At 54.0% G+C, this 27,485-nt stretch overlaps 1 protein-coding gene across 3 annotated transcripts in view; it reads right to left on the bottom strand.

The window, feature by feature from the left end:
- The window catches only part of cuedc1b (CUE domain containing 1b), a 160,827-nt gene that overhangs the window by 36,384 nt on the left and 96,958 nt on the right, over positions 1-27,485 (bottom strand). For all 3 annotated transcript variants that reach the window (XM_048557401.2, XM_048557402.2, XM_048557403.1), the window contains exon 2: positions 677-1,292. In XM_048557401.2, coding sequence (XP_048413358.1) covers positions 677-985 — 309 coding nt within the window. In that variant the 5' untranslated portion in view covers positions 986-1,292. The remainder of the gene's footprint in view (positions 1-676; positions 1,293-27,485) is intronic.

Here is a 27,485-nt window from a genome sequence, read left to right as displayed (position 1 = left end):
ATTAATTATACTTAGTATTTATAGTAATTACTATTACAGTAATTATAGTGTATAAGAGAGGCAACTCATTTAATGTGATTTCAAAGCAACTATATGTCTTCTTTATGGGGATGACCTCTGCTACAATAGGGGAGCTCTCGTCCAAAGGATTCACTGGGACCGCTCCATAGACAGTAAGGCCTCTAGCTAGCCACTGCCACTACAGTCAAAGGCACTCTGAGGGGATCCCTAACTTTTCAGGAATGACTTGAATAAGGGAGCATCCCAGAGGGCTGGGAAATAGCTAATGTAACCTCAATGGATAAAGATTGGTGCCGAAATTCCTCATTAGCACATTGGAGCTAATACCAAATGACAAAATCACAAAATTGGTATCTTGTACGCGTTGCATAAACATACTGCATGAAGGTAGCTCACAGACTTACTAATCCGCCCAGTCTTGGGTTCAAACCCAAGAATCTCCAGGTCAACGTGTCTCATGTACACATGCCCCAGGCAGTGCGTTTACTAATGAGGCAAGAAGTAGCTTTTAAACAGAGATGGTTCCAAAAGTAGCATGGGCAAAAAACTTCAGGCATTTTCTGTCACACAGCACTAAGCTTCATTCAAGTATGCATCGAAAGCAGGCCCGGCAATCACATTCATTCGATAACAATGTTAAGGCTGATGAGCTTACCTCTGGGGGAATACTGTCATCAGAGTCCGAGCTATCATCATACCCATTGTCAAATCCGCAGTCCAAGTTCATCTGCAACAACTGGTCAATGGTGGCATCCACCGCTCCGTTGTTGGCCCTCAGGACACACTCGATCACGTCGTAGTCCATGTTCGGAAACATGACTTTGAAGTCCTCCATGGCTTGGTTGAACTCGAGTCTCCGGACCTGTCGGGGGGGCCGGCTGTTGTTGAGCAGCTGTGACGGCGCGTTGGCTGAGCCATTCTTGGAGTTGCCATTGTTACTGTTCCGACGGAAAAGGCTGGTCATTTTCAGAAATGTCTTTCGAAATCTGCTCAGCTTGGAGTGGGAAATGGTGAGAGCTTCTTAAGGTGTCAGAGCTCACACGCAAAGCTGCTGCAAAGCCATATCCCAAGTCTACAGAAATAAATCCCAGTGCAAACATTCACGATATTTTACTGCAAAATGAACAAGGCCACACAACCATGGGCTCCCGGACAAAGGAAAGCACAGCAAGAACCTCTGCACGCAAAGTACGCCACCAGAGATCCTATCATATCCCGATCCTCATAGGTACTAGAAACGCACACACCATCTCATCCAGCCACTGGCACGCCTGTAACAGAAGAACAAAAGTTTAGTCAGTTAGTATAAAGGCTTTGAGAGTTACATTGAAAATAAAACTCTTGGCTTTCAAGAAAAAGGCAATGCTGCTATCTAACGGCCATATTTCTTGATGCAGGGCAATGGGCTTCCTTTTGTGCAAGGTGTTTTGATGAACTGACTTGGAGGTGAGGCAGTGATGCAATGGTGACACAGTGGAGACGTCACTGGGCCAGCAATCCAGAGGCCTGAGCTGGTTCTCGGGGGATATGGTTTCAAATCCCACCATGGCAGCTGGCGGAATTTAAATTCAACGAAGAAAGCTAGAACTGAAAGCTTGTGACCAATCAAAAAGGCATCTGGATGGGTCTACCAACAGGAAGGATTTAGAGGGATGGGGCCAAATGCTGAAAAATTGAACTATATTAATGTAGGATATCTAAGTGGCATGCATGTGTTGGACTGAAGGGTCCTGTTTCTCTATGGCTCTATAATTCTTTTCTTTTCCTTATTTACAAATCATGATTGAGATCTTGGCTTGCAAGGGACAAGCCTATCTGTTGAAAATACAAAACCTGGAAGCTCCTGCAGTGCCACAATGATGCCACCTGAAGGTTGCAGGAACAGCAACTCATATTCCGCTTGGGAACCCTGCAGCCCAATGGTATCAATGTGGGTTTCACAAGCTTCAAAATCTCCCCTCCCCCCATTGCATCCCAAAACCAGCCCAGCTCGTCCCCGCCTCCCTAACCTGTTCTTCCTCTCACCTATCTCTTCCTCCCACCTCAAGCTGCACCTCCATTTCCTGCCTACTAACCTCATTCCGCCTCCTTGGCCTGTCCGTCCTCCCCGGACTGACCTATCCCCTTCCTATCTCTCCACCCATACTCTCCTCTCCACCTATCTTCTCCTCTATCTATCCTCGGTCTGCCTCCCCCTCTCTCCATATTTATTTCAGAACCCTCTCCCCATCCCCCTTTTCTGATGAAGGGTCTAGACCCGAAACGTCAGCTTTTGTGCTCCTAAGATGCTGCTTGGCCTGCTGTGTTCATCCAGCTCCACACTTTGTTATCTAGCATTGCCAACTTGATGAGGGCAGTGTTGAACCAAAAAAAAGGGTATATTAGAATCACAGAATCTCTACAGTGTGGAAGCAGGCCATTCAGCCCATTGATTTCACACTGACCCTCCAAACAGCATCCCACCCATAACCATAATCTTTCATTTAGCATGGCCAATCTGCCCAACTTGCACAGCTTTGGACTGTGGGAGGAAACCAGAGCAGCCAGAGGAAATCCACACAGACACACGGGGAGAATGTGCAAACTCAACATAGACAGTCGCTGGAATTGAACCCAGGCCCCTCCAAAGCTAAGCAATGAGCCACCATGCCGTGTGACTGACAGGTTGGTGGAGTAGGCAGACAGGCGGCAGATGAAGATCGATGTGGGGAAGTATGACGTGGTACATTTTGATAGAAAGAACATGAGGAGACAGTATAAAAGAAAGGGTACTGTTCTGAAGGGTGTGCACGAGCAAAGAGCTCTGGGTGTATGGGTACATAAATCATTAAAGGTGGGAGGACAGGCAGAAAGGGATAAGAATAAAGCATACAGTTTTCTACATTTTATTAACAGCAGCACAGAGTACAAGTGCAAGGATGTTGTGCTAAATTTCTATAAGACCCTAATTATATCTGAGCTGGTGCATCATGTTCACTTCTCAGTACCACACCTCAGGAATGGTGTGAATCTATTGGAGAACAATATAATGAGAATGGTTGCAGGGATGAGAAACTTTAGTTATGTGGTTAGATTGGAGAGTTGGGACTGTTTTAGTTGCAGGGGGGAAACTAAGAGGAGATTTGATGAACTTTTTCAAGCTCATGACTAGTCTGAACAGAATGGATGGGGAAAGTCAGTCCCAGCTTGTAAAAGGATCAAAAGTGAGAGGGAACAGATTTGATGTCATTTGCAAAGGAAACAAGTGCAACGTGAGAAAACCCTTTTCGCATAGCGTCTAGTCAGCAGCTGGAATGTATGATCTGGAAGGCATTCAGGAGCATGTTTCTATTCAAATAATTATCTAATGTACAGGGTTACAGGGAGAGGCTAGATCATAGAATCAATCCAGTGAGGATTCGAGTTCACACCACCCCTCCCCACCCCTGTAACCCTGCATTTGCCATGGCTAACCACCTAGCCTGCATTTCCCTGGACAGTCCAGGCAATTTAGCACAGCCAATCCACCTAATCTGCATGTTTGGACAGTGGGAGAAAACTCACGCAGGCACAGGAAAAATGTGCAAACCCCACACAGACAGTCGCTCAAGCCAGATCCCTGGCGCTGTGAGGCAAAAGTGCTAACCACTGAGCCACTCTGCTACCCTGCACCATGGAGAATGACATTTAAGTTATAATACTCATTCAGAGAACCAGATTGGTCTACTGTAATAACACGGTGTGAAGTTGGATGAACACAGCAGGCCAAGCAGCATTAGAGGAGCAGGAAAGTTTGATGTTTCGGGTCAAGACCCTTCTTCAGAAACTTTCTTGCTCCTCTGATGCTGCTTGGCCTGCTGCGTTCATCCAGCTTCACACCGTGTTATCTCAGATTCTCCAGCATCGGCAGTTCCTACTATCGCTGGGTCTACAGTAATCCTTCTATACTGTAACCATTCTGAGGTCAATTCAGAGGGCCTTTCAAAATTGAACGTTTGGAAGACGTGGCAGGTTCTCTACCCTGAAGGACATTACCAAAAAATCTGGCAATTTCCATTATCATTATTCCTTGCACTCGCCATAATCAACTTGATGTATTGAATTTAATTTCACAACTGGTATGATTTGAACTCATTGTTGGTCGTTGCTGAATGATGAATAGCAGTTTTATTACACTATGAGCAGTTGATTTAAGGTTTCAGATCAAATTAACAACGCAACAGCATTATCTCTCAGTGCAATACTCTTGGACTGGTTATCACATTAGGTGCAGTACATTGCTGTGGTCCCATGCAGCTCGAAGATCCCACGTTCAATCTGCATGTCTACATGAGTTATCTGCTCACACTGGAAAGGACAGTTCATGTGTATTTTCATACACCCCTCTGAACCACAGAGTGAGAGGGCAAGATATGGGCTTCTTGTGCTGTCCAGCTGATGTGTAGAGATGTTGGATAAGGGCAGGTTCAGGGAGCAGCTAACCAGTGGTAATCTCCACCCCACCCCTCTCAACTGTTTCTGTTAATTCCCAATGTCTACTGTTACATTTCATACCTGGCCATTCTGGACAAGGAACCAGAGGGTATTCACTGTGAATTCACATCAGACCAAATGTCGCAGTGACAGGCTGAGGGGTGGGGGGTGGGGGGGGTCCTGCTGAGACTACACACAGCAGATAAAGAAAATTGCTTACGATTCATGACGTACAAACAGTAAATAACAGATTAACGAACAAAGTTGGAGACTATGAAACTGTTACCATGTGCCTTTTCTTTTAAATTCATTCACAGGACGTGGACATCAGTGGCCCAGACAGTATTTACAGCTATCCCTAATTGCCCAGAGCTCTGTTAGGAGTCAACCACACTGCTGTGGGTCTGGAGTCACATGTAGACCAGACCAGGCAAGAATGGCAGATTTCCTTCCCTAAAGGACATTAGTGAACCAGATGGATTTTTATGACAATCAGCAATGGATTCAAGGTCACCATTAGACTCTTCATTCCAGATCTTATTTTTTATTCAAATTCCATCATCTGCCACAGTGGGTCCCCAGACCATTACATGGGTCTATGTATTAACAGCCCTGCAATAATACCACCAGGCTGTCATCTCCCCATTTCTCACTCCAAACCAATATTCTACTCTGTTTCCTCATCTCCTGCAAGTGCTGATTTGTATTAGGAGTAGAGTAGCTCACCAGTGCCATTTTACTGTGCTTTCACAATGGCCCATTTAATTCTCAGTTTCAAACAATTTCCATTCAACTGGAGGGGCTTAACCTTAAGCCATAACAACCTGTTTTATATCAGTCAGCGAGAAATGCAACTTTCTGAAGATAGTCTGCGAGCCTTAGCTGGGTGTTGTTACAATGTTCTGCTACCACAGGCAATATTCCATTGTTGGTTTGCTATAGCCAGCAGAAAAAGTTAGCCACTGTACAATTAAAACTGTAAACCAAGCATGGGCTCTCTGAACAGCAGGTCTCGATGATCATGCTCACCTCTATACCTTCTTTACTCCAATTCCAGCTTCATTTTTAATTCTTTATGGGAAGTAGACACCACTTCAGGGCCAATGTTTGTCAACCACGCTTAATGTCTCTCGGACTGCATGACTTGAGAGACCATAATGGAGGACATTTAAGAGTCAAGGACTTTAATGTGTATCTGGAGTCACACATAGGACCGACTGGGTCAGGACAGCAGCTTCCCAAGCCATTAGGGAGCCAGCTGTGTTTTCCCAACAAGCGTAATTAAAATTACTGTGATTCCATGTTTTAATGGAATTTGAAGTCTACCAGCTACCATAAATGGAATTTGAAGTCCCAAACCCACAATGTTAGCTTACACCCGTGGATTAACCATCCAGTGACAGGTCTGTATACATGAGAAATAACAATATATCAGCAGCTGGGTTGGAGGCAGGGTGGGACATGACAGGAGTTAAGGCAAACAAGTCTGTTAATTCTGAAAAAGATGCCCCACTTTCAAAACAAAATTCGATGCGATACAGGCATCATTGGAATGACCAGCATTTGTTGGCCATCCCTCACTGCCTTCAAGAAGCACAGCTTCTTCAGGAGACTGAATTCCATCAAGAAAACTGCAGTCAAGTCTCCAGATAAAGGCAAGATCATTTCTCCAAAAAAAATTATGTGGGAATAAAACCAACAGCAGCCACTTCAAACAGTGTTATATCCAGGCATGACTGACGGCCTGACTTCCCCAAACACCATCTTCCCGGCTGGAGTCCAGACATTGCAATATGCAGGCTTCTATTAATTATGTTTTAGAATTCATCTGCTCGGAGAAGCTTTCAGCAGCTCTGCAGCAGCAAACAGCTAGTCATTCACGTTGTTTGTCTTTTGAAAGCTGAAGGGACCCCTTTGGAAAAATGATGGTTATTAAAAAAGAAATCCTTTTTCTCATCACTGGCTGAGAGAAGTCACATCAAACTTGACACACATGACAAAGCAGCTCCAGGATTCAGAGAAGGAAACTTTTCCACAAAGATAAACTGCCCTGAATCCAATGACGAACTCCTACCTGTGACATGAACCATGGCTGTATTCTGCATTCCTCTCACCCCCACTACCTCTTCCCTCTCCTGCCAGTGTCCAGATGTAACATTGCGCTGGAACATTGAGATCCAGTACTGGGGAGACCACAAAGCAGCTGTGGCTGAATGGGTGGACAGTCCTGGTGAAGACTGGGTTCAGTTTGCTGAGGTGACAGCATTGTGAGAAGTTGGAGAAAGTCCAAGCCCTAAAATGAAACACATTCAGCTACTGCCGAGGCTTATCTCAAATTCTGCAGCATGCCTTGCATACTTAAAGCATCACTGGCCATTCCTGCCTTTATTGCCCACCCCCCATTGCCCTGGAGAAGGCAATGGTGGGCTGCCTACTTGACCTGCTGCAGTCCATCCGGAGCGGCCACAATGCTGTTTCAGGATTTTGACCCAGTGATGGTGAAGGAACAGTGATGAAGTTCTACATCAGGATGGCAAGCGTTGTTTGGAGAGGAACCTGCAGTGGCTCTTTTCCTCTTGGGCAGTAGAGATCGAGATCTTGGGAGGTGCTGTCAAAGGAGCTGTGGTGAACTATGACAATGTACCTAGATGATGCACACTGCTCGTGAAAAAGAGCACGAGTATTTAGGGACTGGGTGCCATTCAAGCGGGACATATTTTCCACGATGGTATTAAGCTTCTTCAGCATTGCTGGAACTGCACTCATCCAGGCAAGATGACAGTATTTGGTCACTTTCCTGACAAACAATCCCTCTAAGCTGCTAGGAATGTGTTGTTCAGTGTCTGCTTCTGAATTGACCTTAGAGTCCAGACAGCAGCAAGAAACATTGCAGGGGAACAAATCTTCATAATTCATAGCTTGTGAGGAGTATACAGGCTTTGGGGAGACAGGAGATGAATTACCAGCTCAGGAAGATGTTCTGCTGCAGCACAGAAACCTGAAGACATTGAGTTGCTGATCTGATCACAGCACTTGGCACTAAGACTGGCTTCATGAATGTCCCTCTTTACACTTCATCATCAAATGGGCAAAACACCAGATGCTTCTTTCTATCTCTATTTCAGTCTGGTTCTATGCCTGCTCCAGTGTGCCTGCAGTAAGCAGCTACTGGCTTGGGGACAGAAAGAATTACTCAGTCTGCGAACTGAGTCGGCCTTGCAGAAGGGAAGTGTAGTACTTTGCAAACAAAGCATTGTGTGTTGCATGTGCCAAATCCAGTGCCAGCCACTGGATTCAGGAAGTAAGCTACAATATCGTTGACACATCCTTTTCACCCTCTGTGGCCAGAGATCATGTGAATCTTCCCTTGCTTCTGTGTATATTGTTTTTGTTTATGACTAAGAATTGTTTTCAACTCAAATTACAAAGTAAAGATTCCAACTGGAATTCATTCAAGCTCATGAACTGAGCATCTCTGAGCTCTCGCTGACAGAACAAGATGGCTTCCTGCTGGCTTTGCAACAAAGCCTTTGTCCCTTGCCAAACTCTTGTCAATAGAACAAGCTATCATTTATCACTTCAGGAACAGGTGTCTGGGAGAGCTTTTAGTGCAAAATGTGGTTGCTGGACAGCAGGTTATACTACACTCCGTGGAGACAATTTAATGGAGCAGATAGCTAAGTGTGAACCAGTTCACTATAATGGATTCTTAACACAGGACTAGGCCATTTGGCTCCTTGCACCTTCCAGTCTACTATATTTTGGCTAATCTTCCGCCTCAAAGTCTTTTCCCCATACTAGCTCCATATTTCTTGGCATCCTTAAAACGTAGAAATTCATCGATCTCTCTCTTGGATTTGCTCAGGGAGCAGGAGCAAAGGCAAGTGGGGGGGTGGAAGAGTCAAATTATCAAAAGGTGACATGGCCCATTTGAAAGCAGTTGGTCAGGAATTCAGCACCCTGGGCCCCAAGAGTGTAGACACAGGCTACAAAAGAAAGGAGAGTTCAGTGAACTTTCATAAGATAATGGTTTGGCCTCAACAGGAGTATTGTATCCAATTCTGGATACCAGTCCTTCGGAAGATGTCTTAGAAAGAGACAACAAAGGAAATGGCTCCAGGAGTGAGAGACCTTGGTTCCATGGGTAGACTGGAGAAGCTGAGGCTGTGTTGCCAACAAAGAGAAGATTAGGCAATTTGGTAAGTGTTCAAAATCATGAGGATTCAGACACAGTATGACAAGGAGAATCTGTTTCCATTAGTGGAAAAGGTTGAGAAGTAGTGGTGACAGATTCAAAATGAATGGCAAAAGAACCAAAGACAACATGAGGAAAAACTGTTATACACAAAAGTTAGTTAAGATCTGGAAAGTGCTGTCTGAATGTGTGGTGGCAGGACAGTCAACTGTGATTTTCAAAAGCGAACTTGGTGACTTTCTGAAGGGAAAGCTGCAAGTTTTCGGGGGAGACAGCAAGGGAGTAGTAGTAGCTAAGTTACTCTAATGGAGAGCCAGCACAGACGTGATGGGCTGAATAGACCTCTGTCTTTTCGGAAATCATTCTGGGATTCCATATTCAAGACAGAAATCGATTGTTATTGGAAAAGGCAGAATTTTCCAGGGCTGTGAAGTTAATGTGGACAGCACGACGCAAGGTGAACTGTGCTTCCAAAAAACCATCACAGTCACAATGGCCCGAATGGTCTTGTGTCGTGACCGTTTTATGTTTCTATATTTCAACCCACTTCACCTGTCATAAAACGAAGTCGTTCTTTGACCTCAAACTAACTCCATTTTAGCAGTTAGCTGGGAGCTGCAGCTGGGATGCACAGGTTTTCGGTGCTATAGCCAAGATATTATCTTATCCTTGAACTTCTCAGTGCCCATCACTTGCCACTGAGTTGTAGCTGACTGAAGTGGCTGGGCAGTGGTGTCAGTGTGGGAACCTCATCTCAGAAAGGAGTCAAGCAGGATCGTCCATTAGACACTTGGGTTGAAGACACTTGCAAACCCTTTGGCTTTGCCAGTGACACACGGAGAAAGCCAGAAGGGAAGAGAGTTTAGAGGACCCAAGAGGTAAAGACGCAAAAAACAGAGAGCTGGATCTTCAGCTTCTGCCAAATCAGGGTGGGCAGGCGACGGTGGTCAATGTGCCTCATTAGGAAGCAACCGAGAGGTTGGTTAATTAAAAGGAGGCTGACTGGGATCTTCCACAGTCACAGCCATCAGCAGTAGCTCAGTGTGAGTGCTCGAAGCAGGCCGAAAGACCCTCCCTGGGGACAGCAGCATGTAGATGGAAGGCCACCCCTCAGAAAAGCTACTGCTTTCCCCCAGTAGTGGTCTGGCTGCAAAAAACATCAATAATTTGTTTTTAGAAAGTTGGAGAGAGGGTGCCTCCATATTGAAGCAGCCACTCCCTGGCTTACCCCCCACTGGGGTATCAGAACGGCACTCCAGTTTTGGGACCCTGACGTCACCAGAAATGGAGACCACTAGCCAAGGCAATGAAATGGCACCCGATGGCAATCAGGGCCTTCTTCCCCAAACCTCTCCCTTTCCCAATCTTGGAAGAGAGAGAGAAAGCACAAGATAAACAGCAAAGGAATGAGAGAGAGTAAGAGACTTGCATTTCTCAGAGACATCACAAGTTTTGTCACATCATTAATCACTTTGGAAGTACAGGTTATTGTTAGAGGCAACCGTGTGAACAGCAAGGTCTCAAAAATGACAATCAGAACAAGCCCTTCATCTGTTCTGGTTAAGCCGAATTGGCCTGGACTCAAAGGTGAACTCCCTGCTCTCTGTTACAGGATATTTAATATCTACCACAACACACAGATTAGTTAAAAGAGAATTTCACCTCACTCACATCTGATGATGGTATTCACCCTTCCCGACAGCAGTATTAAGTTACTGATGCTCTTCCCCAACTTGAACTCAGAAGCATTAAAAGGTACTTAGCTTGACCTTAGAAGGAACTCCGGGAACTTCCATTGGTAACAGGCCAACTAGTTGATTCTACAGAAATGAATGTTGTTGGGAAGCTTGCACCACTCTTTAGACTAATTCCCAGAAACTGCATACTGTTACCAACCATGAGGTGATAATTCACAAACATATAAACTATTATTATTCACCTGTGGCTTGTGTGAAAGATTGGTAGCAAGAGAAAACACAAACATTTAAATGACCAAATGAATCAATCTGACCTACAAGGAAAGGAAACTAAAAATGCTCAGTATCCTTAAAGGACGCAACTTCCCACAGTTCTCTTTTCAAGGTAGAAGATTCTAAGAACGACGCACAGCATAACTTTTACAACTCACATTTGGACCATTCAGCCCATCTGCCCCGCTTGCCACATAAGACTCCTCATTTCACCTCATTAACACATCTTTTTGCTTCTCTTCTTTCACCTCTCATGATTCTCCTGAGAAAAGTGCCAATGGCAAAATTCTCCTCCTTGTTATTGTTTATTTTTGTCCTTTGCATCTTTGCAACTTCACTTGGCCCACAACCCTGAGAGATCGCCGCAGTCCTCCAATGCTAGTCTCTTACACAACCCTGATTTTACATGCTCCACCATTGCCAGCCACGTTTTCAGCTATCAAGCTCTTCAGCTCTAAATTCCTTCCTTAGATGACTTGCCTCTAAATCCCTTCAAGAATTTTTACCAGGCTTTCAGTCATCTTCCCCAAATTTTCCTTACATGGCTTAGTGTTAAAGTTTGCTAATATTTCTGTGAAACACCTTTGGATATTTATCTAGACCCTTTATTGTGGTAAAAGTTAAAATACTGTTGATATAGTCCACACAGAGGGATTAGTGATTCACAATTAGTGATCCCTTGTCCAGAATACACAAGGTATTAGACATCAAGTGACTTTTCTGATGACATGAGCAGTCCTGGCTGGATATCAACTTGAATGTGAGCCATTATTGAGAATGTCAGGTGGAGTCTGATTAGAAGGAAGTTGGGTGTGTCTCCACACGTATTCCCATGGCAACCATTTCTAGATGAGCACCTCTGCAATTGTGGTATTGTACGCTCTGATTACCTCGAATATGTTAACTATTCCACCTCTGGCATCTATGTGGTAACTTTTCTTCCTTTATCCTCTCAAAAAGGTAATTGCATTAGTTGAGATGCAGCTGGTTCAAACAGCCAATACTCAGTTATCAGAACTCCCAGTGGGTTTTTTTTCAATATGGGGAAAGACCACAGCTCCCCATTGCCAGACATATGTGGACAGTTCACTAGGCTATGGACTAGAGAGTTATCTGGAGGGGAGGACTAGCCAATGTTTCCATTTTCCAAGGCCAACTCCAATAGCTGGATGATGGTCCAACTCGAGTTTGGTCTGGCTTAGCTACTGGATTTCTTGCTCCTAAGTTCGAGATGCAAGTCCATCCTCAATTTGTACTTATACAATGCCTTTGAAACAGGTAAATTGCCTTTGCAGGAGTATCACCAACATTATTTGACACTGGGCCCCATGAGGTCAGGTGACAAGAAGGTTGTTAAATGTCAGCAGTGACCTTCAAGCTACATAATGAATGTCCACAAGACTCCAGCCTGTTGGGTTGCAGTCCAGGTTCATCTTTAGCTTCTCCAAAGCATTCCCAAACCCATCATCTCTGATGGGTTCCTGAGGGTTCTGAGGAAGGCTCATTGAACCCAAAATGTTAACTCTGCTTTCTCCTTCACAGATGCTGCCAGATCTTCTGAGGTTTTCCATCAACTTCTGTTTTTGACGCATCATCACCGCCTAGGCTACCTTACTGAGGATAAAAAAAGTAGAGTCAGGCTTAGCCTCCCTGGTCTCACCTGCACTTCAGCGCTGTACCCTTGCTTTATAGGCCCAGGCCTCATTGCACTTGCCAAGGTAATACTTGGAGATTTGAAGAGGGGAAGAGCAGGGAAAGTCAGTGTTGTGTGTTGTTGCCTAGTTTCCTCTGTCAGACATGGGATTCATGTTCATCATCAGTGCAATGAACAGCAGCAAAGTCTAGCCTCGTTTTGTACATTGACAGCTTACAAGTGTTGCTGAATATATAGCTTAATTTCACGTGTTATAGAGTTTGAACCCTCTCTGAGGACTAAAACTGAAACACCCAAAGAGGACCACCTTGCCCTATAATCTGTTAAAAAGGAGCGTGAAAAGTGGTATCACCTGCCTTTCAACAACTTAGTGGTTAACTAAAATAAACCCCTTACACTCCCATTACAATTAACAACTAAATATTTATTCATCTGACTCAAACAGTGAACAAATTAACTAAATTATTGACATTCCGAAAAAAACCTTTTCTAACTTCTAACTATTCCTGAATGAAACAAGATTCTTATAGTAAGCTTTTGCAATAAATACAAGTCCCACTAGTATAAAATAAAGAAAATTAGTCTCATGAAATTACAGCCCGGTTACGACTTCTGGAATGTTCTGTGAGTTCTCTGACAAATGTTCCGTCAGGAATGCCTTTTCCATCCATTCCTGTGTCAGGAATATTAACTAGCTGTGCCACAGGTACCTTTGATTCATATGGTGCTTTCTCTAAGACTTAAAGAGGACTGTGAGAGCCGACAGCTGTTAAGTGGCAGATGGCAGTTTGAACCTAGGACATAGGACAGTACAGCCCAGTACAGACCCTTCGGTCCACAATGTCATGCCGACCTATTATCCACTCTCCAGCTTTGTCCAACTGTTCTCTTCTTTTATACCCTTGATGACATACCAACTTTTCACAATAGGATTGGTTCTATTTTGTCAAAATCATCAGACTTAAATTTAATTGGTTTTGGCATCTAAGTGCCTGGTTCAAATGATTGGCCAAATTCAAAACTTGTCTTGATAACGAAAGGAAGCTGCTGCTTGGCCTGCTAACTGTACGGCCTTTTGATACAAATGTTTCAATTCAGGTGCTCTCTGAAAGAACCAAAAGAACTGCGGATGCTGTAAATCAGGAACAAAAACAATGTTGCTAGAAAAGCTCAGCAGGTCTGGCAGCATCTGTGGAGGAGAAAAAAGAGTTAACGTTTCGGGTCCGGTGACCCAAATGTGAATGTTTCAGGTTCTAAGGAAGGGTCACCAGACCCGAAACGTTAACTCTTTTTTCTCCTCCACAGATGCTGCCAGGCCTGCAGGTGCTCTCTGTGCTCTTGCAAACTTTCAAGCTGCTCACAGATGACCTTTTCAAAATCTGTAAACATAGAAAAAGCACATCATCTTCTAAAGGGCCCATGCACTGCTCTCCCCCTTAGCACTTCACCAACACCAAATTCTAACTTCCTGCCTTCCAATGCACAAGTATTCTACCCAACTTCACAACACAAGGAAGCTGTGACTTGGCTTGTAGAAAGAGAGGCAAACTAAGGATAGAAATGTCCGATTCAGCCGTTTGGTCTTCCGGAGGGATCATGGCTGATTTGCTCCGCCTACATCATTTACCTGCCTTAGCTTCACGGCTCCCAATGTCCACATCGAATAAATGTCTAACTTCAGAGCTCCATCAGCTCTCCAGGGAAGAGAAATCTCTAAACTACAGTGAAGAAAACTGACTTTTAATTTAGCAAGTTGAATGCCATGATTAAACTCTCTCATTCCATTAAAAAAAGCAAAGGCAAATTATACAGAGGCACAACAGAGATCAGACAAGAACAACACGTAGAAAATCAGAGATGACTCAAGAGACCAGATTTGACACTAATGAGTACAAGTATTAACAAATAACTTGCGCTGTACATTGTGGAATTAATGGGCAGTCAGTCACAAAGTAGGAAACTTGTACTGTGGTACAAGGCCTAACATTGAAATAATGGTTTGCACTGACTCCACTCTGTAGGCAGCTCATCACTTCAAGTTGAAGAACCAAGTGGCGTCACACATTTTAACTTGCGTGAAAGGCTTGTAGTTTGTCTGCACCTCACTGGAGGTAATCAAACTCAGCTCACTCCAGTGCTTTAGGGCCAATGCTCTTTACTGTTGCTGGTTTTCAATTACAAGGGACCAGGGAGAACGGAAACAAAAATTGTGGTGTCCTGCCGGAAAGCCTCCTTTGTGAATGTTCAAGAAGACCACTTCCAAGGCAAAGAGGGTGAGACCCATGATTCATGAGGTGAGAGAAAACATCAAACTGCAGAAAATGAAGACCCCAGCTGTTGTCCCAGTATTTGTAGTGGGACAGACACTGAGCATATGATCAGCATTCATACCCTGGGATTGATTCAGTTAACCTGCCTATGTCAGAGGTGGGGGAATCACTGTTAGGAAGTAAACAGGCTACTTTTGAAAGCTAGTGAAAAAGCAGAAGGAAGTCATATTGTCTCAGGCTCAAAAGCAGTTAACTGGGGGACTTTTTTTATTTTTAAGATGTTAAGCTTAAACAGGGTGAGGAAAGTCCTCCCACTGGTTTGCTGACACTGGAGTGTCAATTTGGGAAGAGATGATAATGCAGGGCCTTTCTATCAATGCAATTCTTGGTAGAATAACATCATGGAGTTCCATAAACATCCTGGATCCTGGGTGGAACATTCTCCATCTACCAACTTTCTGTCAAGTTGGCACAAGCGGGCACATTTGCAAATATGGTTGGTTACACTTCTCCCATGGAGATGTGCCTATTTGGTTAGGGCTGGGGGAAGTCTCCTGTGCTCTCTGTAACTCCAGGTTGGTAGTACAGGTTGACATTCTAAACAGTTCAATTTAAAGGCTGTGGTGCAAACACTGGGAATGGTGGATGTCATTGAGGCCTTGAACTCACTCTCTACCAACCTGGATCACAGTTGATATGCACCACAGCTTCATTTACCTCTGACCTTATTTCCTCCATACCCTACCTCTATCAACCACAGGTTTGAACATTTCAATCAGTCTCTGGCCTTTTCTTCTACTGTTGGGTTGGAGGGAGAAGAGGAGGCGTGAAGGGGATCCCGGAGAAAGAACAAAAGCCAAGTGACAATGTGAATTTGAATGGAGGCTCACTCTGGAAATATAAAGTTGTGATGAAAGTATTGGCTTTAAGAGATATACTTTGTCCTGAAGACATTTAGATAAATACAGGAGAATGAAATGTTTGGAGGGATATGGGCCAAGAGCAGGCAAGTGGGGCTAGTTTTGTTTGGGATTATGGTCAGCATGGACAGGTTGGACTGAAGAGTCTGTTTCTGTGCTGTATGACTCTATGAGTCTGTATGCAGCCTGAATGGGTGAGGTCAAGCACCCCCAGAGACAGGATTTTTAGTTTCAGTTTTTCAGTAGCAGTTGCCAGGGCCTTCAGGCTGGATTTGGAAGCTGCTGTACATCTCTGCTACTCTGAATTTTTTTTTGATGTTTCCCTCCTGGACTGGAGAACTGCCCGTGAGACAATCTATTTTTACTGAATTTGCCTTAGTCAAGGGTGTGTTTATAGGATGTTACTATTTTGGAACAGTTACTGTTTAGTAGTAAAATAAGCTATTATTCTATGAAGTTTTCCAATAGAGTTAATGAATCCAATTTCTTCGAAGTTTTAACTACAGTGTAAAAATAATTTAATGTTTTGCTTAATGTTGAGTAATTTAACCAACCAAAATGCAACACCTTACAGTTACCTCTCAAATAAGAAACAGTTAGAGACCATACTACCTTCTGAATATATTTTGTGGGGGTTTGGTCTGGTCCAAAGACAGATGACATCAGCCCTATTGGACTGTCAACATGGGGACTTGCCCACACTGAGACCAACCGACAGATTCACCGTTGGGCAAAGGAGGATATAAAGAGAATAAGAGAAGGGAAGAGAGAGGGGAGAAGAGAAAATGGGGGGAAAAGAGAGGCAGAGGGAGACAGAGGGGAGATGAGAGAGAGAGAGACAGAGGGGTGGGGAGAGAAATGGGGGAAGGGGGGGAAGAATTGGGGGGAAGAGCGAGAGGAGGGGGGGAGAGTGAGGGGGGGGAAGAGTGAGGGGGGAAGAGTGAGAGGAGAGCTAGGAAAGAGTGAGAGGAGAGCTAGGAAAGAGTGAGAGGAGAGCTAGAAACGAGTGAGGGGAGGGGGGAAGAGCGAGGGGAGGGGGGAAGAGCGAGGGGAGGGGGGAAGAGCGAGGGGAGGGGGAAGAGCGAGGGGAGGGGGAAGAGCGAGGGGAGGGGGAAGAGCGAGGGGAGGGGGGGAAGAGCGAGGGGAGGGGGGGAAGAGCGAGGGGAGGGGGGGAAGAGCGAGGGGAGGGGGGGAAGAGCGAGGGGAGGGGGGAAGAGCGAGGGGAGGGGGGAAGAGCGAGGGGAGGGGGAAAGAGCGAAGGGAGGGGGAAAGAGCGAAGGGAGGGGGAAAGAGCGAAGGGAGGGGGGAAGAGCGAGTGAGGGGAGGGAAGAGCGAGGGGAGGGGGGAAAGAGCGAGGGGAGGGGGGGAAGAGCGAGGGGAGGGGGGGAAGAGCGAGGGGAGGGGAGGCGAGGGGAGGGGAGAGGGAAGAGCGAGGGGAGGGGGGAAAGAGCGATGGGGGGAAAGAGCGAGGGGAGGGGGAGAAGAGCGAGGGGAGGGGGGAAGAGCGAGGGGAGGGGGGAAGAGCGAGGGGAGGGGGGAAGAGCGAGGGGAGTGGGGGGAAGAGCGAGGGGAGGGGAAAGAGTGAGGGGGGAAGAGTGAGAGGAGGGGGGGAAGAGTGAGAGGAGGGGAAGAGCGAGAGGAGGGGGGGAAGAGTGAGAGGAGGGGGGAAGAGTGAGAGGAGGGGGGAAGAGTGAGAGGAGGGGGGAAGAGTGAGAGGAGGGGGGGAAGAGTGAGAGTGAAGGGGGAAGAGTGAGAGTGAGGGGGGAAGAGTGAGAGGAGGGGGGAAGAGTGAGAGGAGGGGGGGAAGAGTGAGAGTGAAGGGGGAAGAGTGAGAGTGAGGGGGGGAAGAGAGAGGGGGGCAAGAGTGAGGGGGGGGAAGAGTGAGGGGGGAAGAGTGAGGGGGAAGAGAGAGAGGGGGGGAAGAGAGGGGGGGGAAGAGAGGGGGGGGGGAGAGAGGGGGGGGAAGAGAGGGGGGGGAAGAGAGGGGGGGGAAGAGAGGGGGGGGAAGAGAGGGGGGGGAAGAGAGGGGGGGGAAGAGAGGGGGGGGAAGAGAGGGGGGGGAAGAGAGGGGGGGAAGAGGGGGGGGGAAGAGAGGGGGGGGGAAGAGAGGGGGGGGAAGAGAGGGGGGGGAAGAGAGGGGGGGGAAGAGAGGGGGGGGAAGAGAGGGGGGGGAAGAGAGGGGGGGGGAAGAGAGGGGGGGGGAAGAGAGGGGGGGGGAAGAGAGGGGGGGGGGAAGAGAGGGGGGGGGAAGAGAGGGGGGGGGAAGAGAGGGGGGGGAAGAGGGGGGGGGGAAGAGAGGGGGGGGAAGAGAGGGGGGGGAAGAGAGGGGGGGGAAGAGAGGGGGGGAAGAGAGAGGGGGGAAGAGAGAGGGGGGAAGAGAGAGGGGGGAAGAGGGGGGGGAAGAGGGGGGGGAAGAGGGGGGGGAAGAGGGGGGAGGGAACTGAGGGGGGGAACAGAGGGGGGGAACAGAGGGGGGGAACAGAGGGGGGGAACAGAGGGGGGGGAAGAGAGGGGGGAAGAGAGGGGGGGGAAGAGAGGGGGGGAAGAGAGGGGGGGAAGAGAGGGGGGGAAGGGGGGGGAAGAGTGAGAGGGGGGGAAGAGTGAGAGGAGGGGGGAGAATGAGAGGAGGGGGGAGAGCGAGAGGAGGGGGGAGAGCGAGAGGAGGGGGAAGAGAATGAGGAGGGGGAAGAGCGAGAGGAGGGGGGAAGAGTAAGAGTGAGGGGGGAAGAGTAAGAGTGAGGGGGCAAGAGTAAGAGTGAGGGGGCAAGAGTGAGGGGGGAAAGAGTGGGGGGGGGAAGAGTGAGGGGGGGAAGAGTGAGGGGGGGGAAGAGTGAGGGGGGGGAAGAGTGAGGGGGGGGAAGAGTGAGGGGGGGGGAAGAGTGAGGGGGGGGGAAGAGTGAGGGGGGGGAAGAGTGAGGGGGGGGAAGAGTGAGGGGGGGGAAGAGTGAGGGGGGGAAGAGTGAGGGGGGGGAAGAGTGAGGGGGGGGGAAGAGTGAGGGGGGGGGAAGAGTGAGGGGGGGGGAAGAGTGAGGGGGGGAAGAGTGAGGGGGGGAAGAGTGAGTGGGGGAAGGGGGGGAAGGGGGGGATGGGGGAGAGAAGAGGGGGTAGGGGGGGAAGAGAGGGGGGAAGAGAGGGGGGAAGAGAGGGGGGAAGAGAGGGGGGAAGAGAGGGGGGAAGAGAGGGGGGAAAAGAGGGGGGAAGAGAGGGGGAAGAGAGAGGGGGGGAAGAGAGAGGGGGGGAAGAGAGAGGGGGGGAAGAGAGAGGGGGGGAAGAGAGAGGGGGGGAAGAGAGAGGGGGGGAAGAGAGCGGGGGGGGAAGAGAGCGGGGGGGGAAGAGAGCGGGGGGGGAAGAGAGAGGGGGGGAGAGAGAGGGGGGGGAGAGAGAGGGGGGGAGGGGGGAAGAGAGGGGGGGAAGGGGGGGGAAGAGTGAGAGGAGGGGGGAGAATGAGAGGGGGGCAAGAGCGAGGGGGGGAAAGAGCGAGAGGAGGGGGGAAGAGCGAGAGGAGGGGGGAAGAGCGAGAGGAGGGGGGAAGAGCGAGAGGAGGGGGGAAGAGCGAGAGGAGGGGGGAAGAGTGAGAGGAGGGGGGGAAGAGTGAGAGGGGGGGGGAAGAGTGAGAGGAGGGGGGGAAGAGCGAGAGGAGGGGGGAAGAGCGAGAGGAGGGGGGAAGAGTGAGAGGAGGGGGGGAAGAGTGAGAGGGGGGGGGAAGAGTGAGAGGAGGGGGGGAAGAGTGAGGGGGGGAAAGAGTGAGGTGGGGGGAAAAGAGTGAGAGTGAGAGGAGGGGGGAAAGAGTGAGGGGGAAGAGTGAGGGGGGGGAAGAGTGAGAGGAGCGGGGGGAAGAGTGAGAGGAGCGGGGGGAAGAGTGAGAGGAGCGGGGGGGAAGAGTGGAGGGGGAAGAGCGAGAGGAGGGGGAAGAAGAGTGAGAGGAGGGGGAAGAGTGAGAGGAGTGGGGGGAAAGAGTGAGGGGGAAAGAGTGAGGGGGGAAAGAGTGAGGGGGGAAAGAGTGAGGGGGGAAAGAGTGAGGGGGGAAAGAGTGAGGGGGAAAGAGTGAGGGGGAAAGAGTGAGGGGGGAAAGAGTGAGGGGGGAAAGAGTGAGGGGGGAAAGAGTGAGGGGGGAAAGAGTGAGGGGGGGAAGAGTGAGGGGGGGAAGAGTGAGGGGGGGAAGAGTGAGGGGGGGTAAGAGTGAGGGGGGGTAAGAGTGAGGGGGAAGAGTGGGAGGGGGTAAGAGTGAGGGGGGAAGAGTGGGAGGGGAGGTGGAGGAGGGTGAAGAGTGAGAGGAGGGGGGAAGAGTGAGGGGGGGAAGAGTGATGGGGGGAAAGAGTGAGGGGGGAAAGAGTGAGGGGGGAAAGAGTGAGGGGGGAAAGAGTCGGGGGGGAACAGTCGGGGGGGAACAGTCGGGGGGGAACAGTCGGGGGGGAACAGTCGGGGGGGAACAGTCGGGGGGGAAGAGTCGGGGGGGAAGAGTCGGGGGGGAAGAGTCGGGGGGGAAGAGTCGGGGGGGGAAGAGTCGGGGGGCAAGAGTCGGGGGGGAAGAGTCGGGGGGGAAGAGTCGGGGGGGAAGAGTCGGGGGGGAAGAGTGGGGGGGAAGAGTTGGGGGGAAGTGGAGGAGGGTGAAGAGTGAGAGGAGGGGGGAAAGAGTGAGGGGGTGAGTGAGGGGGAGAGAGTGAGGTGGGGAGAGTGAGGGGGGAGAGCGAGGTGGCAGAGCGAGGGGGGGGAGAGCGAGGGGGGGAAGAGCGAGGGGGGAGAGAGCGAGGGGGGAGAGAGCGAGGGGGGAGAGAGCGAGGGGGGAGAGAGCGAGGGGGGAGAGAGCGAGGGGGGAGAGAGCGAGGGGGGAGAGCGAGGGGAGGGGGGAAGAGCGAGGGGAGGGGGGGAAGAGCGAGGGGAGGGGGGGAAGAGCGAGGGGAGGGGGGGAAGAGAGAGGGGAGGGGGGGAAGGGGGGGGAGGGGGGGAAGGGGGGGGAAGAGAGACGGGATGGGAGGAGAGGGGGGGGAAGAGAGAGGGGAGGGGGGAAGAGCGAGGGGAGGGGGGAAGAGCGAGGGGAGGGGGGGAAGAGCGAGGGGAGGGGGGGAAGAGCGAGGGGAGGGGGGGAAGAGCGAGGGGAGGGGGGAAGAGCGAGGGGAGGGGGGGAAAGAGTGAGGGGAGGGGGGGAAAGAGCGAGGGGAGGGGGGGAAAGAGCGAGGGGAGGGGGGGAAAGAGCGAGGGGAGGGGGGGAAGAGCGAGGGGAGGGGGGAAAGAGCGAGGGGAGGGGGGAAAGAGCGAGGGGAGGGGGGAAAGAGCGAGGGGAGGGGGGAAAGAGCGAGGGGAGGGGGGAAAGAGCGAGGGGAGGGGGGAAGAGCGAGGGGAGGGGGGAAGAGCGAGGGGAGGGGAGGGGGGATGAGCGAGGGGAGAAGATTGAGAGGAGAGGGGAAGAGTGAGGGGGGGAAGAGTGAGGGGGGGAAGAGTGAGGGGGGGAAGAGTGAGGGGGGGAAGAGTGAGGGGGGGAAGAATGAGGGGGGGAAGAATGAGGGGGGGAAGAATGAGGGGGGGAAGAATGAGGGGGGAAGAGAGAGATGGGGGGGGAAGAGTCGGGGGGGAAGAGCGAGAGGGGGGGGAAGAGTGAGAGGAGGGGGGGAAGAGTGGCGGGGAAGAGCGAGAGGAGGGGGAAGAAGAGTGAGAGGAGGGGGAAGAGTGAGAGGAGGGGAAAGAGTGAGGGGGGGAAGAGTGGGGGGGGAAGAGTGGGGGGGGAAGAGTGGGGGGGGGAAGAGTGGGGGGGGAAGAGTGGGGAAGAGTGAGGGGGGAGAGGGGGTGGGAAGAGTGAGGGGGGAAGATTGCGGGGGGAAGAGCGAGGGGGGGAAGCGCGACGGGGGGAAGCGCGACGGGGGGAAGCGCGAGGGGGGGGAAGCGCGAGGGGGGGAAGAGAGGGGGGGGAAGAGAGGGGGGGGAAGAGAGGGGGGGGAAGAGAGGGGGGGGAAGAGAGGGGGGGGAAGAGGGGGGGGGGAAGAGAGGGGGGGGGAAGAGAGGGGGGGGGAAGAGAGGGGGGGAGAGGGGGGGGGGAAGAGAGGGGGGGAAGAGAGGGGGGGGAAGAGAGGGGGGGAAGAGAGGGGGGGGAAGAGAGGGGGGGGAAGAGAGGGGGGGAAGAGAGAGGGGGGAAGAGAGAGGGGGGAAGAGAGAGGGGGGAAGAGGGGGGGGAAGAGGGGGGGGAAGAGGGGGGGGAAGAGGGGGGGGAAGAGGGGGGAGGGAACTGAGGGGGGGAACAGAGGGGGGGAACAGAGGGGGGAACAGAGGGGGGGAACAGAGGGGGGGGAAGAGAGGGGGGAAGAGAGGGGGGGGAAGAGAGGGGGGGAAGAGAGGGGGGGAAGAGAGGGGGGGAAGGGGGGGGAAGAGTGAGAGGGGGGGAAGAGTGAGAGGAGGGGGGAGAATGAGAGGAGGGGGGAGAGCGAGAGGAGGGGGGAGAGCGAGAGGAGGGGGAAGAGAATGAGGAGGGGGAAGAGCGAGAGGAGGGGGAAGAGTAAGAGTGAGGGGGGAAGAGTAAGAGTGAGGGGGCAAGAGTAAGAGTGAGGGGGCAAGAGTGAGGGGGGGAAAGAGTGGGGGGGGAAGAGTGAGGGGGGAAGAGTGAGGGGGGGAAGAGTGAGGGGGGGAAGAGTGAGGGGGGGGAAGAGTGAGGGGGGGGGAAGAGTGAGGGGGGGGGAAGAGTGAGGGGGGGAAGAGTGAGGGGGGGGAAGAGTGAGGGGGGGGAAGAGTGAGGGGGGGAAGAGTGAGGGGGGGGAAGAGTGAGGGGGGGGAAGAGTGAGGGGGGGGAAGAGTGAGGGGGGGGAAGAGTGAGGGGGGGAAGAGTGAGGGGGGGAAGAGTGAGTGGGGGAAGGGGGGGAAGGGGGGGATGGGGGAGAGAAGAGGGGGTAGGGGGGGAAGAGAGGGGGGGAAGAGAGGGGGGAAGAGAGGGGGGAAGAGAGGGGGAAGAGAGGGGGGAAAAGAGGGGGGAAGAGAGGGGGGAAGAGAGAGGGGGGGAAGAGAGAGGGGGGAAGAGAGAGGGGGGGAAGAGAGAGGGGGGAAGAGAGAGGGGGGGAAGAGAGAGGGGGGGAAGAGAGCGGGGGGGAAGAGAGCGGGGGGAAGAGAGAGGGGGGGAGAGAGAGGGGGGGGAGAGAGAGGGGGGGAGGGGGGAAGAGAGGGGGGAAGGGGGGGAAGAGTGAGAGGAGGGGGGAGAATGAGAGGGGGGCAAGAGCGAGGGGGGGAAAGAGCGAGAGGAGGGGGGAAGAGCGAGAGGAGGGGGAAGAGCGAGAGGAGGGGGGAAGAGCGAGAGGAGGGGGAAGAGCGAGAGGAGGGGGGAAGAGTGAGAGGAGGGGGGGAAGAGTGAGAGGGGGGGGGAAGAGTGAGAGGAGGGGGGGAAGAGTGAGGGGGGGGAAAGAGTGAGGTGGGGGAAAAGAGTGAGAGTGAGAGGAGGGGGAAAGAGTGAGGGGGAAGAGTGAGGGGGGGGAAGAGTGAGAGGAGCGGGGGGAAGAGTGAGAGGAGCGGGGGGAAGAGTGAGAGGAGCGGGGGGAAGAGTGGAGGGGGAAGAGCGAGAGGAGGGGGAAGAAGAGTGAGAGGAGGGGGAAGAGTGAGAGGAGTGGGGGGAAAGAGTGAGGGGGGAAAGAGTGAGGGGGGAAAGAGTGAGGGGGGAAAGAGTGAGGGGGAAAGAGTGAGGGGGAAAGAGTGAGGGGGAAAGAGTGAGGGGGGAAAGAGTGAGGGGGAAAGAGTGAGGGGGAAAGAGTGAGGGGGGAAAGAGTGAGGGGGGAAAGAGTGAGGGGGGAAAGAGTGAGGGGGAAAGAGTGAGGGGGGGAAGAGTGAGGGGGGAAGAGTGAGGGGGGGAAGAGTGAGGGGGGAAGAGTGAGGGGGGGTAAGAGTGAGGGGGGGTAAGAGTGAGGGGGAAGAGTGGGAGGGGGTAAGAGTGAGGGGGGAAGAGTGGGAGGGGAGGTGGAGGAGGGTGAAGAGTGAGAGGAGGGGGAAGAGTGAGGGGGGGAAGAGTGATGGGGGGAAAGAGTGAGGGGGGAAAGAGTGAGGGGGGAAAGAGTCGGGGGGGAACAGTCGGGGGGGAACAGTCGGGGGGGAACAGTCGGGGGGAACAGTCGGGGGGGAACAGTCGGGGGGGAAGAGTCGGGGGGGAAGAGTCGGGGGGGAAGAGTCGGGGGGAAGAGTCGGGGGGGAAGAGTCGGGGGGCAAGAGTCGGGGGGGAAGAGTCGGGGGGAAGAGTCGGGGGGAAGAGTCGGGGGGAAGAGTGGGGGGGAAGAGTTGGGGGGAAGTGGAGGAGGGTGAAGAGTGAGAGGAGGGGGGAAAGAGTGAGGGGGTGAGTGAGGGGGAGAGAGTGAGGTGGGGAGAGTGAGGGGGGAGAGCGAGGTGGCAGAGCGAGGGGGGGAGAGCGAGGGGGGGAAGAGCGAGGGGGGAGAGAGCGAGGGGGGAGAGAGCGAGGGGGGAGAGAGCGAGGGGGGAGAGAGCGAGGGGGGAGAGAGCGAGGGGGGAGAGAGCGAGGGGGGAGAGCGAGGGGAGGGGGGAAGAGCGAGGGGAGGGGGGGAAGAGCGAGGGGAGGGGGGAAGAGCGAGGGGAGGGGGGGAAGAGAGAGGGGAGGGGGGGAAGGGGGGGGAGGGGGGGAAGGGGGGGAAGAGAGACGGGATGGGAGAGAGGGGGGGGAAGAGAGAGGGGAGGGGGAAGAGCGAGGGGAGGGGGGAAGAGCGAGGGGAGGGGGGAAGAGCGAGGGGAGGGGGGGAAGAGCGAGGGGAGGGGGGAAGAGCGAGGGGAGGGGGGAAGAGCGAGGGGAGGGGGGGAAAGAGTGAGGGGAGGGGGGGAAAGAGCGAGGGGAGGGGGGGAAAGAGCGAGGGGAGGGGGGGAAAGAGCGAGGGGAGGGGGGAAGAGCGAGGGGAGGGGGGAAAGAGCGAGGGGAGGGGGGAAAGAGCGAGGGGAGGGGGGAAAGAGCGAGGGGAGGGGGGAAAGAGCGAGGGGAGGGGGGAAAGAGCGAGGGAGGGGGGAAGAGCGAGGGGAGGGGGGAAGAGCGAGGGGAGGGGAGGGGGGATGAGCGAGGGGAGAAGATTGAGAGGAGAGGGGAAGAGTGAGGGGGGGAAGAGTGAGGGGGGGAAGAGTGAGGGGGGAAGAGTGAGGGGGGGAAGAGTGAGGGGGGGAAGAATGAGGGGGGGAAGAATGAGGGGGGGAAGAATGAGGGGGGAAGAATGAGGGGGGGAAGAATGAGGGGGGAAGAGAGAGATGGGGGGGGAAGAGTCGGGGGGGAAGAGCGAGAGGGGGGGGAAGAGTGAGAGGAGGGGGGGAAGAGTGGCGGGGAAGAGCGAGAGGAGGGGGAAGAAGAGTGAGAGGAGGGGGAAGAGTGAGAGGAGGGGAAAGAGTGAGGGGGGGAAGAGTGGGGGGGGAAGAGTGGGGGGGGAAGAGTGGGGGGGGAAGAGTGGGGGGGGAAGAGTGGGGAAGAGTGAGGGGGAGAGGGGGTGGGAAGAGTGAGGGGGGAAGATTGCGGGGGGAAGAGCGAGGGGGGGAAGCGCGACGGGGGGAAGCGCGACGGGGGGAAGCGCGAGGGGGGGGAAGCGCGAGGGGGGGGAAGCGCGAGGGGGGGAAGAGCGAGGGGGGGGAAGAGCGAGGGGTGGGGCGAGAGCGAGGGGTGGGGCGAGAGCGAGGGGTGGGGCGAGAGCGAGGGGAGGGGCGAGAGCGAGGGAGGGGCGAGAGCGAGGGAGGGGGGAAGAGCGAGGGGAGGGGGGAAGAGCGAGGGGAGGGGGGAAGAGCGAGGGAGGGGTGGGAAGAGCGAGGGGAGGGGTGGGAAGAGCGAGGGGAGGGGTGGGAAGAGCGAGGGGAGGGGTGGGAAGAGCGAGGGGAGGGGTGGGAAGAGCGAGGGAGGGGTGGGAAGAGCGAGGGGAGGGGGGAAGAGCGAGGGGAGGGGGGAAGAGCGAGGGGAGGGGGGAAGAGCGCGGGGAGGGGGGGAAGAGCGCGGGAGGGGGGGAAGAGCGCGGGGAGGGGGGAAGAGCGCGGGGAGGGGGGGAAGAGCGCGGGGAGGGGGGGAAGAGCGAGGGGAGGGGAAAGAGTGAGGGGGCAAGAGTGAGGGGGGAAGAGTGAGGGGGGAAGAGTGAGAGGAGGGGGGAAAGAGTGAGGGGGGGGAAGAGTGAGAGGAGGAGGGGGAATAGTGAGAGGAGGGGGAAGAGTGAGAGGAAAAGGGGGAAAGAGTGAGGGGGGAAGAGTGAGGGGGGGAAGCGCGAGGGGGGGGAAGCGCGAGGGGGGGAAGCGCGAGGGGGGAAGCGCGAGGGGGGGAGAGCGAGGGGAGGGGGGAGAGCGAGGGGAGGGGGGGAAGAGCGAGGGAGGGGGGGAAGAGCGAGGGGAGGGGGGGAAGAGCGAGGGAGGGGGGAAGAGCGAGGGGAGGGGGGAAGAGCGAGGGGAGGGGGGAAGAGCGAGGGAGGGGGGAAGAGTGCGGGGAGGGGGGGAAGAGTGCGGGGAGGGGGGGAAGAGTGCGGGGAGGGGGGAAGAGTGCGGGGAGGGGGGGAAGAGTGCGGGGAGGGGGGGGAAGAGTGCGGGGAGGGGGGGAAGAGTGCGGGGAGGGGGGGAAGAGTGCGGGGAGGGGGGAAGAGTGCGGGGAGGGGGGAAGAGTGCGGGGAGGGGGGAAGAGTGCGGGGAGGGGGGAAGAGTGTGGGGGGGGGAGAGCGAGGGGAGGGGAAAGAGTGAGGGGGAAAGAGTGAGGGGGGAAGAGTGAGAGGAGGGGGGAAAGAGTGAGGGGAGAAGAGTGAGGGGGGGAAGAGTGAGAGGAGCGGGGGGAAGAGTGAGAGGAGCGGGGGGGAAGAGTGAGAGGAGGGGGAATAGTGAGAGGAGGGGGATGAGTGGCGGGGGAAGAGCGAGAGAGGGGGGAAGAAGAGTGAGAGCAGGGGGAAGAGTGAGAGGAGGGTGAAGAGTGTGAGGAGTGGGGGGAAAGAGTGAGGGGGGGAAAGAGTGAGGGGGAAAGAGTGAGGGGGGAAAGAGTGAGGGGGGAAAGAGTGAGGGGGGAAGTGGAGGAGGGTGAAGAGTGAGAGGAGGGGGGGAGAGTGAGGGGGGAAAGAGTGAGGCGGGAAAGAGTCGGGGGGAAAAGAGTCGGGGGGGGAAGAGTCGGCGGGGGAAGAGTCGGGGGGGGAAGAGTCGGGGGGGAAGAGTCGGGGGGGGAAGAGTCGGGGGGGGAAGAGTCGGGGGGGGAAGAGTCGGGGGGGGAAGAGTCGGGGGGGGAAGAGTCGGGGGGGGAAGAGTCAGGGGGGGGAAGAGTCAGGGGGAAGTCGAGGAGGGTGAAGAGTGAGGAGGGGGGAAAGAGTGAGGGGAGAGAGTGAGGTGGGAAGAGTGAGGGGGGGAAGAGTGATGGGGGGAAAGAGTGAGGGGGGAAAGAGCGAGGGGGGGAAAGAGCGAGGGGAGGGGGGAAGAGCGAGGGGAGGGGGGGAAGAGCGAGGGGATGGGGGAAGAGCGAGGGGATGGGGGGAAGAGCGAGGGGATGGGGGGAAGAGCGAGGGGAGGGGGGGAAGAGAGAGGGGAGGGGGGGAAGAGAGAGGGGAGGGGGGGAAGAGAGAGGGAGGGGGGGAAGAGAGAGGGGAGGGGGGAAGAGAGAGGGGAGGGGGGGAAGAGAGAGGGGAGGGGGGGAAGAGAGAGGGGGGAAGAGAGAGGGGAGGGGGGAAGAGAGAGGGGAGGGGGGGAAGAGCGAGGGGAGGGGGGAAGAGCGAGGGGAGGGGGGGAAGAGCGAGGGAGGGGGGAAGAGCGAGGGGAGGGGGGAAGAGCGAGGGGAGGGGGGAAGAGCGAGGGGAGGGGGGAAGAGCGAGGGGAGGGGGGGAAGAGCGAGGGGAGGGGGGGAAGAGCGAGGGAGGGGGGGAAGAGCGAGGGGAGGGGGGGAAGAGCGAGGGGAGGGGGGAAGAGCGAGGGGAGGGGGGAAGAGCGAGGGGAGGGGGGGAAGAGCGAGGGGAGGGGGGGGAAGAGCGAGGGGAGGGGGGGAAGAGCGAGGGGAGGGGGGGAAGAGCGAGGGGAGGGGGGGAAGAGCGAGGGGAGGGGGGAAGAGCGAGGGGAGGG

Source organism: Stegostoma tigrinum, chromosome 27 (assembly GCF_030684315.1).
Source record: "Stegostoma tigrinum isolate sSteTig4 chromosome 27, sSteTig4.hap1, whole genome shotgun sequence".
NCBI lineage: Eukaryota > Metazoa > Chordata > Chondrichthyes > Orectolobiformes > Stegostomatidae > Stegostoma > Stegostoma tigrinum.
Note: the sequence above shows the minus strand (reverse complement) of the source record. Positions and strands in the feature narration are given on the sequence as shown.